Source organism: Paroedura picta, chromosome 2, assembly GCF_049243985.1.
Source record: "Paroedura picta isolate Pp20150507F chromosome 2, Ppicta_v3.0, whole genome shotgun sequence".
Lineage (NCBI taxonomy): Eukaryota > Metazoa > Chordata > Lepidosauria > Squamata > Gekkonidae > Paroedura > Paroedura picta.
Window position 1 is genome coordinate 112,367,661 of NC_135370.1, and position 15,284 is coordinate 112,382,944.

At 43.0% G+C, this 15,284-nt stretch overlaps 1 protein-coding gene across 4 annotated transcripts in view; it reads left to right on the top strand.

Annotated features, from left to right (window-relative positions):
* Positions 1–15,284, top strand: part of CTTN (cortactin) — a 35,535-nt gene extending 20,251 nt beyond the window's left edge. For 3 of the 4 annotated variants that reach the window (XM_077322102.1, XM_077322104.1, XM_077322105.1), the window contains exons 10-17: positions 1,479–1,589; positions 3,298–3,353; positions 5,298–5,367; positions 6,564–6,712; positions 10,415–10,504; positions 11,458–11,641; positions 12,197–12,265; positions 13,505–15,284. In XM_077322102.1, the coding sequence (XP_077178217.1) occupies positions 1,479–1,589; positions 3,298–3,353; positions 5,298–5,367; positions 6,564–6,712; positions 10,415–10,504; positions 11,458–11,641; positions 12,197–12,265; positions 13,505–13,641 (866 nt within the window). In that variant the 3' untranslated portion in view covers positions 13,642–15,284. The remainder of the gene's footprint in view (positions 1–1,478; positions 1,590–3,297; positions 3,354–5,297; positions 5,368–6,563; positions 6,713–10,414; positions 10,505–11,457; positions 11,642–12,196; positions 12,266–13,504) is intronic. The other variant, XM_077322103.1, reaches the window with a different exon arrangement.

Sequence of the window (15,284 nt, forward strand, 5' to 3'; positions counted from 1 at the left end):
ACATTTAGCTTCATTTGCCATAATATTGCCCCCTTGCCCAGTTTGTGGAGATCCTCCTGGAACTCTTGACAGCCATGGGTTTTCACCATCATACCACATAAAATCATCACTGTACTTCTAGCAACATGCTGACCCTCCCACTGAGGGTCAATCAGAGGGCTGGCACACAGACTCCACCACAGAGGTCCGCTGCTCTTGCTGGTCTCTTCATTGCTGGCGGGGATGGGAGGGTGGGGCCAACCACATCTTCCCAAGAGGCCCTGCTGCTTTCCTCTGACTCCCACCAAGAGAGCAGGGCCCTGCCTGCTTCTCTACTAGTCATAAATAAATTTGTGTCATTTACAAACTGGGCCACTACACTGCTTGCCCCTAGTTCCAGCTGCAAGGATCAAACCAAAACTTGTATTGATATGTAGATTGTGTTCTGTGAACAGGCTGATATTTGCAATGCAGGTAAGTTAGGCCAGAACATAGTTAGAAGTATACCCAGAAGCATTCAAATGCTATAAAAACCCTAATGTAGATAGGATGTTAACAGTAAAAAGGTAAAGGTAAAGGTATCCCCTGTGCAAGCACCGAGTCATGTCTGACCCTTGGGGTGACGCCCTCTAGCGTTTTCATGGCAGACTCTACGGGGTGGTTTGCCAGTGCCTTCCCCAGTCATGACCGTTTACCCCCCAGCAAGCTGGGTACTCATTTTACCGACCTCGGAAGGATGGAAGGCTGAGTCAACCTTGAGCCGGCTGCTGGGATTGAACTCCCAGCCTTATGGGCAAAGCTTTCAGACGGCTGCCTTACCACTCTGCGCCACAAGAGGCTCATGTTAACAGTAGTGGGAATGAATTGATTGTCCTATTATGTCTGTTCCTCTTGTGTTCTTGGTTAAGCGTGTATATGTGTAGATTGTTACAGCTGTGCTTTAAAATAGTGCTTTGCATCTGGGAGTCTTGTGAAGTAGGGTTAGAGTACAGAGAACTGGTTGTGACTATTGTGAATATTCTTTTGGTTCTAATAATGAATCTGCATTCTTATAACTATACACAATCAGTGAATTCTCCCCATGTCAAATTCACTTATGGATAACAAGTTTGACAATGAAGGGTTCTAGCGTAGGCTTCTCATGGTCTTGAATATATATATGATCATGGAGAAGGAAAGAGGAGATTCAATTGACCTAACTGCAGTTTGATGTACTAAGATCCATGAAAGACCTAGATCACAAGCACGGAAGGGAAAGTAATTTGCTGTGTCCAGCATAGCCTGATATTACCTGTTTGTATAGTTTGGTTCTTAATCAGTCCTTTGTTATGTATGAGGTGTCAATGAATGTATGTATATTTTTCCTACCCAATGATTTTTAATATTACTGTTAAAATGTTTGTTTTTGTGTGTATTTTGTATCTAAATATGTTCCTCTCTCTTTTCCTTCCCTTCCCTCCTCTTGGTTCCCTTTCTTTATTATGCCCCGGCTTTCTCAGATTATAAGAGTGGTTTCGGAGGGAAATTCGGTGTTCAAACAGAGAGGCAGGACCCATCTGCTGTGGGGTTTGACTACAAGGAGAAACTAGCGAAGCACGAGTCCCAACAAGGCATAGTCTCCAGTTGTAACTCTTCCTCAGTGCAGCCACTTCTAACACAGACTTAAGTTGCTTCCTTTGAAAGGCTATTTGGGAGCATACATCACAGGAAACCCAAAGCAACACCGTTTCTCATTTAAATTGAAATCTTTGATTGAGGTTGTGTGTTGTCAGGGATGGCCGACCTTTTGATGAATGTGCCTCAGATCAATAGTATGAAATAATCACTCTCCCATATGCTAGCCAGTGGGCATTCATTCCCTTGTCCGGAAGGGTGTATCTTGTCACCCTTGATTTCAGCAGCTGAGAGGAGGTTTTGATTTCTTGAGTCATTTTTCAGAAGAAGTTGAAATGTTAGGTGTTTGGTATGGTCTACACATGTTGTGTTCATGTTTAAAAAGGTAAAGACCTTAAGTTTGATGGAAGCTTCTGCAAACAGAGTGGGAGTACAGAACTCCTTTTCACAGCCTTCCCTGGCTCTTGCCTTCCTCCTCTTGCAAGGATGCTATAATGGGGGCCTCAGTTGGTTTCTCCATTTTGGCACAGTCCTCCCCCTTCAGGGCATATTATTTCATAGTATTGGGGAAAGAAGGTGGTAAACTTGCTCATGAATTAATTTCATCCAAGCCTCTCTTTAAAGATAGATGTTGAAACCACATAAAAGTAGCAGCATGTAATGCAGCATTGATCACCTGCGGTGTCGTATAATTTTTTGCCTCTTTTGCGAGAGAGGTTGTGGTATAATAACTAATAAGGCTCCCTATGCTTTTCTCAAAAAGTTATAAAATGGTTAGTGTTTCATGCAATCTGTAAGTTGCTGTTAAAGTAGGGAATGCATCATCCATTTGAGTTTTAGGACCCCGTTTCTTGCCACAAATATGGGCTTTTACATTTCTACATAGACTTTTCCCCCTTGAAAATAAGACAAAGGTAACCATGAGGGCGGGGAAGAGTCAAAAGGAACATTTAAAGCTTATCTACTGTATGTCTTGTAGAAACATGTCTGTCTTGCATTTCATTGTGCAGTTGTTGGCCAATGTATCTGACTTGTGGGGTAAACCCTACATGCTGTGGACAAGGGGGAGTTTAATTCTCGTCATTTTGCCATAGCTCCCCTCTTGCATCCTGAGTGGTGTCTTTGGTGGCACAGGCAGCTGCAGTGGGAAGGAAGCAAAGCTGCCTTCTCAAGCTCTCTGTTTGCAATGTTCAGCCTTGTGTTTTTCAGTTTTATTATATCTGTTTAAGATTGCAGTTCTTGAAAGGGATAAATTCTGGAAGTGGCTTGTGATGCCTTGAAAATTAAGTGCCTGTGATAATATGATGTTATGGTTTGCAAAGTCCATAACAAAGTGGAGGAGTAAACCAAGGCTGTGCTATAGAAGTGGTACACTATGGGGATTGTGGGAGCTGGGAGAGATCCCTTTTTCCTTTGCTTGGTTGCTAGCAACATCCATTTACTTTCAGCCAGTGAATGTGTAAGCATGACTATGGCCCAATAGATCTTGCACACTTGCTGATGTTCTTCTTGATGCCTTCAAATGTATATTTTTATGCATCTAATGTATATGTATATTTTTGCATCTAATTTATTTTGCATTTTCCCTTGGCCGTAATCACTGGGAACTCGATGCATGCAGCTCCTTCTAGTAGCAATCTATATTTGATAAAAAAAACTGAGAGTTGATATTCACCCACAATAAACCTTTTGTCTTAATTTTAGACTATTCTAAAGGATTTGGTGGAAAGTATGGTGTACAGAAAGATCGAATGGATAAGGTATGGATGATGGATACCCCCTCTATAGCCTTCCTCCCTATGAGGAAAATTTTCTTTCTAAAATGCTCACTGTACCACCCAGGCATTGTTTAATCTATTTGGCTTTATTCAGCCGTAAGCGCTTCTGGGAAGATACAGAGCCACCTTCTCTTAACAAATCCTTTGTCAGAATGGCACTAAAGCTCCTCCCCCCCAAAAAAGTAATATTTATTTACAAAGAGAAATAGGTTGTTGGAATGGAGGAATCGCTTTTCTTTTTACAAATCAGTAGTTTTACAGCTTCTAGTACTTAATTACAAGGTTTTCAGTTGTTCATAGGTTTTAATTACTGATGGTATGAATTCCTTTACACTGAGAGCTTCCCTACTATATTTATCCCAAAATACGTTTATTTTTCTTTGAACTCTATAGAAGACCTCTCCCTAGTTCATAGAAAATGGGCACACTGAGCTTGTGCCTCAGCTTTCTCCCTTCCTGGGTGAACCACAACTTTGATCCTTTCTGAGGTGACTGAAGCTCTACTTTGTACAAATGTATCTTAGGAAATTCTCTCCTGGTTTCCCCTTATAACTAGGCAGGGTTCCACCTTCTCTTTCTTAGATTCCATCTCACACTTTGGCTTAATTTGGGAGCAAAACACCTGTCTACCCAAATTCTTTCTGCTAGATGACTGCCCTATTTGACCAGACAAATGTTTCAGGGGTTTCTGTGTAGATGAGCTCTGTTTATCAAAAGCCCAGTACTCTCACTAGAGTTTCTCAGAGGAATGTTTCAGCTAAGAATTTGGCAGACTTCTCCCTGACTGTCTCAGACTGAAATACCTTCCCTCCAGCCCATGGCCAGTGTAACAACTCCTCCCTCCCACCTGTAGCCTGTTTGTAGCCCTGGCTTTTATCTGCCTGGTAAGGAGTTTGTACTCTTCCCTCACTGCTGCTGTTGTTTCAATATTGAGAACCTCATTTTCCAGGTGCTGGCCATCACAGTATGACCTTACTTTAAAATCTGGTTATAGGTTTATAGCAGGGGTCCCCAACCCCCGGTCCGCGGCCCGGTACCGGGCCGCAAAGGCCATCGTACCGGGCTGCCAGCGGCCGTGCCTGCCTCCCCACCTGCCTGCCTCCCCCCCTGGTGGGCAAAACGCGCATGCACGGCAACTCTGCGCATGCGTGTTAGCGCCACCTGGTGGCCAAAACGCACATGCGCGGCAGTTCCGCGCGTGCGCGTTTTTGAGCAACTGCGGCAGCCGGGCCGCTGGCTCTCCCCCACCCCCGGAGGCGGTGCCCGACCAGATGAAGGTTGGGGACCGCTGGTTTATAGCATTAGGCTTCACATAGTTCTGCTCATAGAAATGACACTGAACTTTGAATCCAGCCTCCCTACTGCTACCTACTGACCCAAGTGGCCATTGTTCCATGTAGGTTGTGTGAGCCTAAGAATTGAATTTTCCAGGGTCAGAGAAACTGCTGGGGGTAAGGAAAGTGGGGAAACATCTGTGATGAGATAGCCGCTTCCACTGACATATTTCTGGATCCAATCTATCACTTTGTCCAACTCCATAATGGATTTTTATTATATGAACTCAATAGCAGGTCAGCACATAGTTGAAAGTATGCATTTTATTGTAATAACATATTCCATGACTCCAGGAATGCTACTATAAAGACGACAGTGGATCTCCTTACTGCCTTGTGGTTTGTTTCTTGGCAGGATGTGGTAAGGGCTGCTTGTTCCTTAGCTCTGCTGCAGTCAGGGCTGCTCCTATTGGCTGCCTGCTACAGCTGCATTCTTTCCTTCTGATAGCTTACCAGTATTGAGTGTCTGGACATCAGCAATATCTCTTCTTATTGTAATGATCATAATCATAATGCTTTAACAATATCTGTCCTAAATTTTCCTTTTAGTAACACCCCCACTAACCCAATCCCACTTGCCCTTTTTTGATAGAATGCATCATCTTTTGAAGATATTGAGAAACTGTCGTCAACTTACCAGAAGACCAAGCCAGTAGAAGCTGGTAAGATTGTGTTTGGAAGCAAAGAGGCTGTATTAGTAAATCATGAACAAATTCTAGTGTCAATTTTTTCTAAAGGAAGGCGGTTGATAGACCTGCAACCCTCTAAAGTCTCCCTCCAAAGCAATAAAGAGTGGAGGAAAAGTGGGTATAAGTAAATCTGTTCTTACCTGTGCCCAGTTTTCCTTCAACCTGTTGTACATTTTTTATAGTCTCCTCCTCCCCCCCTCCCCCCGGTTACTTAGATTCTGGTTAGTTGATGCCCAGCTTGGTTTATTCTTGGGCTTGCATGCACCTTCTTCCTGTTGCACATGGAATAGAAATCAAACACTTCCTAGTTTGAAAGAACCACAGTTTGTTGAAGCATACCAGTTTGAACTGTTCACTGGAAAGGGGCACTTGAGCCAATTTATTCCTCATTTGGTTTCTTGCCTAAAAATCAGGAAACTCATCATAGTTTGTTAAAGCACTTGAATTGAATAAAAGTGTATGGATTTTCCCTCAAACCAGATTATCTTGCGTCTCAGCTGTCCATGGCTGGGGAGGAAGGAAAGTGATGGGAAATGCAAGCCCCAAAAGATCGCCAGGTTTTCATTCTGTCAGACAGTGTTAAAAAAACCTAGGATACCTAGCTCTTTATTCCTGTAACACAGGCTTTCTCAACCAGGGTTTCTTCATGATCCTGGAAGAGTTTCCTGAATGGATGAGGAGTTATTATATATATATTTATTTATATATAAATGTTTTAATATATTTTTAAACATTTGTTAAATCAGGTGATATGACCAGGTGGTCATATTGACCTACCTGCCCCCTCCCCAAATGGCCAGTGATGGACCTGGAGAGGGTGGGAAGGGAAGGGGTCCCTGGTGGACGTGTACCAGGGTGCTTCCCAACCATAGTCTGCATGATTGTGCCACTGCTGGGGTTCCTCCAAGCCTGAAGAATGTTTCAGGGGTTTCTCATTGGTAAAAAGGCTGAGAAAAGCAGTAAACCAGAATTCAGCAATTAAACTTGAACTTTGGCTACTGTGATTTTTCTGGTGACCAAGCAGTGCTCCTCAGGGAATCATATTACTGTAATCTAAAAGAGATGCTCATTTTGAATTCTGATGACACATCGACCTTAGCATTTGTTTGGTGGATTTATATAAAAGAATGTCATATGAAATAAATGTTTCAATATTTATAATGTTACAGTGAATTCTAAAGCAAGCAACATCAGAGCGAACTTTGAAAATCTAGCTAAAGAAAAGGAACAGGAAGATAGAAAGAAGGCAGAACTGGAAAGAGCTCAGAGAATGGCCCAAGAGAAACAAGAACAAGAAGAAGCTAGGAAGAAATTAGAAGTGAGTAAAATTTCATTTTTTATTTTTATTTTTTTGGTCTCCCAAACTTTTGACTGCTGCTGTATGTTTATAGCCAGGTTGCAGAACTTGGGTACAATTTATAAAAATCAGACCTTGTCTATTAAGAGAGATCTGTTAGCTTCCTTAAATTCTCTACGTAGTGCTTGAGTTGATCTAAGTGGCGAGTCTGACATTAAGAGGGATCTGGTTGTGTTGAGATTGTAGTGCACCTAGAATCCTCACTTCCAGATTGTCTCCCCAATATACATAGTAATGAATGATCTTTGGAAGCAGAAAATATTTAATGTAAAATGTAAGCAAAGGGACCACTTGGCTTTGCATGTTTGTGTAACAAAATGATGAGAAGATACTAGTAGAAATGAGTTCACATTTATGTATTGGAATCCTAATATCTAGGCCAAAGATTTCCAGTACTGCAATGCAATACTTGTATGCCCAGGGAAATGCTGATTGCCTCTATGGGATCAGAAGGTGAATTTCTTCCAGGCCAGACTGGCCAGGGATTCTGGTTTGGGAGGGGGCATCATTTGAGCATTGGGGTCACTGTGGTGGGCAGGTAGTTATGAATTCCTGCATTCTGCAGGGGATTGGAGTAGATGACCGTGCAGGTTCCTTCCAACTCTGTGATTCTATGCTTCTATGATTCATTTAATCTATTTGAATATTCTTTAAGAAAAATAAAGCAGGTTGCATCACTGTCCTCTGCTCCATTTTATCCTCATGATAACCCTATGAGGTAGGTTAGTCTTGAGTGTGGCCCAGGGTCACCCAGCAGAGTGGGTTCAGAGTTCAGCTCTTTAACCACGGCACAACATTGGTGCAGTGTCTTTCTGTTAAATTACAATGACAGATGATAACTGACAACTATTATAACCCTTAACTCCTTGCGGTAATCTAGAAACGCAACACAATCTAGGACTGTCTGGTGCCACCTACTTTGATTTCTGACTCACGGCATTATTTTTTACATCAGTTGTTTGTCTGCTACAAAATATGTTGCCTCTGCAAAACAAAATGCATCAATACCATAATGCCTGTCTCCACCACACATGGTAACAATTTAATATCTGAAACCACAGCCTGAGGACTCTAAATGGAAATCAGTTCTGTCTCTTCTCTTCTCCTGCTCGCTAGTGTGTCTGCCCTTGTTAGTGGGACAAAAAGACAAGGGAGAACCTGAAACCTTGATCACCACCAGAGATGATTAGATTAATGTTTTCCGTCCTACAAAACGTGTCTGCTTATTTTACTGTCAACACATTTTATATTTATATAACCCACCTCCATATATTTTACACATTTTGTTGTTGTTGTATTTGTTTATATTATATATTAATTCGTTTCATTTATCCCCTGCCCTGAGCCATATGGAAGGGCAGTATAGAAATCAAATAAATAAAAATAAATAAATATATACTACAGAATGCATTTAGATGTATAATAGGAATTAAAACGCCTGGTTGTCACAACTTGCTCATCGGCATTAGAGAGCACTGAAGGATGAATGTTTGGTGTTTTGAATATATAAACCCTGTATACCCAACCAATGCATATTGTCTAACAGACAGGCATAGTGGACAGAAGTGCACTGGCTCCTTCCTATCTCTGCATGATGGGTGGCTCTTACATATGGAACTGCCCTGGTAATTATGCAGTGGAGGGGGCAGTGGGCTCACACATACTCTCCCTCTCTATGTGTTCAGTCACAAGAAGGGGTCCCGTGTTTAAGGCTACATAGTGGTTTATTCCATGAATATGTAACAAAATAGGTTCATGAAACCTGGTTTATGAATTATGCTGCATATCTAAGAGCAGGATATCCTCTCTGAAACTGAGTGACATGGTGTTGAGGGTAGGCTTGTGCAATTCAGCCGCCGAAGCAGCCATTCCCTCCGGGCACAGTTCCACACCTGCGTGGTCGCCCCCGCCGCCCCCCCCCCGCAGCGCGGCACTGGCTGCGCCCGGAGGGAACGGCCGCCAAAGCGGCCAAATCACACAAGCCTAGTTGAGGGTATGGTAATCTGTTATGCAAAAAGATCTCATAAAGGCAAATGCTGCTTCATAGAATAGCTCTGGAAGTACTGCCCATTAAAACCACACACTGCTGGGAAGTGACATTATGAGTAGACTTGCTCAGGGATTACTTGTTCTACACCAGTGGTTCTTAACCTTCCTAAATACCGTGACCCTTTAATATAGTTCCTTAAGTTGTGGTGACCCTCAACCATAACATTATATTTATCATTGTAATTCTTTTGTCTGGTTTTGCCTGGAGAATATGGCTGCTTTCTCGGGATGCCAGCCTCCAGGTGGGCTCTGGGGATCCTCTGGAGCACGTTGGACCTCAACAAGGGCCAGAGCCTTCTTGGTCCTATCCCCATCGGGTGGAATGAGCTTCCTGAAGAGATCAGGGCCCTGCGATATATTGTTGTTACTGTTATTAATGTGTAAGGTTATATGTATCCCATGTAAACCGCCCTGGACTGTATGGGAGGGCAGTATAAAAATTTAAGAAAATAAATAAACAAATTACCTCTCATTTCAAGACCATAGAGGTGAGTTCTCCCTGGTGAATAGCGATTCTTTCTTGGGATGCCAGCCTCCAGTTGGGGCCAGGAGATCCCCTGGAATTCCAGCTCCTCTCCAGGCCACAGAGAGCAGTTCCCCTGGGGAAAAGGGCTGCTTTCTCAGGATGCCAGCCTCCAGGTAAGGCCTGGGGATCTCCCGGAATTACAGTTCCTTTCCAGGCATCAGAGAGCAGTTCCACTGGAGAAAGTGGCTGCTTCAGAGGGGAGAGGAACTGTATGGCATCCTCCCCTCCCCCACTGAAGCCCCTGTCCTCTCCAGGCTCCAAGCCCCAAATCCCCAAGAGTTTCCCCACCTGAATCTGCTTCCCCCACCTGGTGACCTGCCTCCCCCCAGGCCCTCTGCATGAGCTCAGAGGCACCTGCCCACCTGCAACAGCTCCAGGACCTTGAAAATGCGGGTGGCGGGGCCTCTGGCTGGCCAGCAGCACCTCCAGGTAGGCACCCAGCAAGGCCCCTGCAGCAGCCATGGCTCCCTCTCGCCCATGTGCACAGATGGAGGAGGAAGGATGCCTGACTTGCTCTGCCTTCCCTTCTCTGCCGCACTGCCTCCAGTCCTTGTAGGGAAATGCCTGGAGGGGACTGAGGCAGCCCTATTGCATGCAGGGTCCTTGCTCATGAGTAGGCGCTCCAGCCTCCATTTGGAGCCTGGGAATCCCCCACAGTTACAGCTCCTCCCCAGAGTCCAGAGAGCAGGGAATGGCTGCTTTGGAGAGGGGGGGGGAGGGAGTTCTGGGCCTGATGGTTGTGACTCATGTGAAAGGGTTGTTTGACCCCAAAGGGGTCACAACCCACAGGTTGAAAACAGCTGTTCTATACAGTTGTGTTGTTCCAGAGCTACAGGGCCACCTGATGGACTTGAGAGCATGTGAATAGCCCATAGTGTAGCAGTCTTCTTAATTAGTATTATCTCTGTACTGCACTCTACAAGCAACACTGATTGGATAAGTGAATTTTCTGGAGCTGGGTTAACCTACCTGCAAATTTTCACTGAAAAATGTGGCATGCTACATGACCATCTTCTTCCAGTGTTGGTATTTGGTGCTGTTGCTGAGCTTCTGGTTGTGATTTGTTCCTCCTTCTTTTTGTACCAAAGGAGGAAGCCAAAGCCAAGAAACAAACTCCTCCACCATCTCCCACCCCACAGCCAGTGGAAGAGAAACTACCTTCAAGTTCAGTCTATGAGGTTTGTTTAAGTCTAAATGGAAGAAGGCTTTACTCCTGTGCAAGTAAACAAATGTGTTGAGATGTTATTTTGAAAGAATAAATAGTATGTTGGGTGTTTCGTTTGATTTCTCCAAAATTAATTTTTATCATTTTTAGAGACACCTGCCCAATAATTATTTTTGTGAAACAAATCTCTTTAGTCAATCAGGTTGTATCTACGTGATAGCATAGCCCAGTCTTAAACTGTCTTTCACTGTAAAAGTAGCCATTATGTTGACAGTAGGACAGTAGAATACAGTGAAAATAGTGTACCCCAAAAGATTGAAATTTGAGAATTTATATATTTTTAGTTATGTTAGTCAGTTTACTGGTTTACTGGTTAAAACGTTTTTGATAATGCTAAATATTTAGGTATTTTAAATATTTAGGTATTTTTCTTTCAGCTAAGCTATCTCCATTGGTTCTCTACACATTGATTCATTTATAAACAGTTGGAAAAATTTAGGTTTGGAAAACCTTTTTGAATGAAGGGTATAACACTTCTGTAATAACATATTACATTGCATTGTTAACACTTTCCCCCATCAAGTAATATAAACCTTGGCATTGCAGATATATTTGTGGATTTCTGTTTAACAAATTGTCAGAAATTTGTCCAGAATTTTTTTGTTCCAGTGAGAAATAATATTCTAATAAGTAAATGGGATGGTGGGCAGGGGGGTTCATTGAGCACTTCTAAACATTTCTCTTGCTGTTATCTTGCATGTCAGGTTTAAGTATTTTTTAACTGATTGGTTTGATCATACTTTCCTCCTTTATACAGGACTGAGGTCATTGTAGTATGAATTATATTCTGCAGAGAGTAGAATACTCTCCTACTTAGCCACAGTGGCTCCCAGATTGAAAATTTGAAGTTGTTTTTAAGATGGTAGCTGAGGGTATTGAGTTCATGGCTGCGTTTTGCTCCCTTAGGATGCTGTTTCATTTGAGTCCAGCCACAAGAACTCAGAAACAAACTATTCTGCGGTGCATGAACCAGAAAGCAACGGCAAAGCTGAAGAGTCTGACTATCAAGAAGCAATCAGTCAGCGGGAACCAGAATATGAATCTGAGACGGTTTATGAAGTGGCTGGAGCAGAAAGCCATTATCCAGCAGGTTTGACGACTTCTGTTTCTGTCCAGGCATCTTTGAGTTATAGCCTTTGGCAGTCCTTTGACTAACTCCACTCTTAAGGCTAGAGATGGTAGGTAGACTGAGCAAATGGCATGAGTCAGGAGGTAGCATTATGAGCAGCTGCGTTCTTTCCTTTCTCAGCCTAAGCAGATCTGGATGTGAGACTGGCTGAAGGAAACTCTGCATTGCATTCAGCTGCTTTAGAGGCAGGGAAATACCCTGGAGCAGTGTTTTAGCAGATGGGGTTAGGAGACATGCGTGCTTAAATTGGCTTTCAAGGCGGCTTAGCTTGTTAGTAGTGCTTCAGGTAAGCAAATCCCTTCTTAAGTTAACTGTAAGCTACCAGTTCTTTGCTTTGTGCTATAAAGATGAACATATATACTTAAAATCTGTGCCAATGTGCCACCAGGGATAATCTGATTGCTAGGGAGGCCAGTTTTAAGTGTCAGGCTATATTGTAAGCGAATGAGTTAAAGACATTTATCCCTCTCTTTTGCAATGAACTGGAGTCATGCTTCTCTTCCAATTTCTCTTTAGATGAAAATACTTACGAGTATGAAAATGACCTCGGAATCACAGCTATAGCTCTCTATGATTACCAAGCTGGTAAGCTCTGATTTTGCTTAGATCTGTAGTTCTGCTTGTTTATGTTTTTCTGAGAAGAATCATCTGAAATGTAATGGGTATCTGCAGAATCCACTGGGTAAAAAACAAACAATTGTTTCCAAGCTGTTCATCTTCTGCAGTTGTTCCAAATAAAGGATGCAAATGCCAAAATTGGCCTTGTATTCTGAGTTCAAACCCTGAACTCTGTGGTGGTGGTGGCGGTGGGGGGGGGGGGTGTCGGGCACAGGATGTTTGCTGAAATAAGCATTTTTATTTAGCTCATGCTTGGAATGTCATTTTTAATGTTGATTTCTTCTGTAACCCTTCTGGCATCCCTTGAGGGCATCAGCTTACCTCCAAGGTGCTAAGTGAATCCTCTCAGGCTCTTTGCTAGTCGGCCTACAAATGTCATGATCCTCTGCTGGGTTCCTAATCCACCTTTCAGAATATCCCTTGGTGATGTTTCTCTGCAGTCATGGCCTTGCTACAGGACTGCCATCTCTTCTAGCCTGAAGGGCAAAATGAGTCTCCTGGGAAGCCGTCCTCCAGTTGTCACTAAGTACGTAGCACTAAAGCAGTGACCCGTAGAAGGGGCCTGTAAAGAACAGCGGCCAAGTGGTAGGCCACTTTGTGCAGCAGTCCCTCTCCTAGATAGTATGGGCCCTACTAGACTCTAGTCTAAAAGTTCTCTGCTGGGAAGCCCATGTTGTTGCTGGCAGACCTAAATGGCACATTTCTGCTTGCTTCTGCCTGTCATGCATCCTCTTGAAAATGCTGAATAATATTCCATATGAATTCAGCAGCCAGTTTGGGGAAAATTCAAATCCCTACTCAGACATGGCAGCTTATTGGGTGATTGTGAGCCAGTCACATTATCCTACCTACAGGGTTGTTGTGGGGTTTAAAGGGAGGGGAGGAGAGTGGTGCTGTGAGATCCCTTGGGTCCCTTCATTGGGAAGGTATTCAGGCTATATGTATTTAGGGTCAAACATAGTAAGTAGAATTGCTTGGAAGCAGCCAGCTCCCTGCATCAGTGCTGTATTCCCCCTATTTGAGGAGTAATCTAAGCTCTTGGTGACAGAGACTTTTCCCCTTTCTAACCAGCAAGAAGGAAATCCTGCTTGAATGAGGAGCCCTGGGTTGCAGCCTACATTTCTTCTCTTTCCACTGTGTCCTGGGTTTGGGAAGTTAACTCCGTGTGAGATACTGACCAGAGAGTTCCTTCTGCTCTCTCCACAGCTGGCGATGACGAGATTTCCTTTGATCCTGATGACATTATCACAAACATAGAAATGATTGATGACGGCTGGTGGAGAGGAGTGTGCAAAGGCAGATACGGGCTGTTCCCGGCAAATTACGTTGAGCTGAGGCAATAGGAAACCATGTCTACCATTGATGCCTTAATGCTGTGATCATTCATCTGATTTTTACACTACAAATCATGTTGCATTGTGGAGAAGGGGAAAGGATGGCGGGGTCTATACATATTCCTTTTATATTTAAAAATACTTTGCTGATGCTTTTACAAATGTTTACAGCTCAGAAATTGCTAATATATTGTAACTTTTATGTTCCCCACCACAGTATGTTATCATAGGTTTTTAATGTGTTCTGAAATGGGGTTTCTTCATTCTTCTTTGCCAAATCAGTGATGGTCATAATCTACCCCTCCCCGGAGTTTTAGCTCTTCCTGATAGTAATGCATGTTTCATTTGTATCTGTATGTGTGCTGAATTACAAAGTAATTATGTCCAACTGCCCATGTATTGAACATCGTTAGCATTCCAGACCTTGGTGTTAGCCATGTTTCCATATAAGGAACAACATCGGTCTAGAGAAGATAGGAGGAGGACTTGAAAACTGTAACAGTGGTGGCTATTCAAAAGGAAAACGTCTGTGCAAAGATCTCTATTTTCATGAGAGCCAAATGCACGGTTTAGTAGGAAGATTTCTTGTGCAGCTCACTCTTCACTTCAGCAGTCCTTGTGTGGGAGAGCTTCTTGCAGGTTATGCTGTAAGAATTTACAGCCTGTGTTTTCCTCTAGAGGAAACTTCCAGCATCTTAATATAGTTTCTAGCTTGTGCCACACTTTCTCTCTTGAGCCCAGAGCAACACTTTAAGGTTTTCATGTCAATTTTTAAGCGAACCTCTGCTTTTGGCAATACCTGGGTGAGGTGGATGGTCTTTTCAGAGAGCCTAACGCTTGCATTTGGGTCTGTGTTGCTGCTTGCGGATAATTGCTGCAGGTTATGGGTGCGTGCACTTCATTGTAGCTGCAGATAGCTGTTGGTATGACTTAGGCTGGGGGTGAGAAGGCCTGCTGTGTACTCAGTCTGCTAGGCAATTGTGTGCCACTCAAGGAGTGCTAATATATGAAGGCTTGCAATCTTGGAAGCAGTCTCTACTAAGTTATGTCTGGAAAACTACCTTGTTTTGTATGCTCAGCTGAAACTGCCTGTAATGAACTAAACAGTAATGGTGTGTCTGCATTTTGCCAAACATTAAGCTGAAATTATTGCCACTATTTCAATGGACTAAGTTAAAATTTGGTCACTTCAACACTTTTTAACCATGTAAGCATCCCTACCAAAGACAGTACATACATACATATACTAAGTGTGTGTCCTGGCCTTTTTTATTTGAAATGAGAAATTCAGGGAGGGACTGGCCAAGCAAAAAAAATAAAAATCATAATAAGGCCCAATAGATTATAGGAAATATTTGTATAAAATGGCAGTGTACAGTGTAACTATAAGTAGGGCTCCTGGGGAATGGAGAGGGATTGATTGATTGATGGGGGTGGGAATTGGTGGGTTGGGACAATCTTTAATATGAATGTCATTAGTTCTCCCAGAGGCTGCTTTCTGTCTTTCATTTTCATAGCTCCCATTACATTGGGTTTTGCTGGGGTTTATATGCAGTTTTATCCAGTCTTGCATAGGACATCTCATAGGATACATGTTTCCTTTTTTTGTAAATTAATTATTCAAATAAACTTTTGGAATCATTTGCACAGGA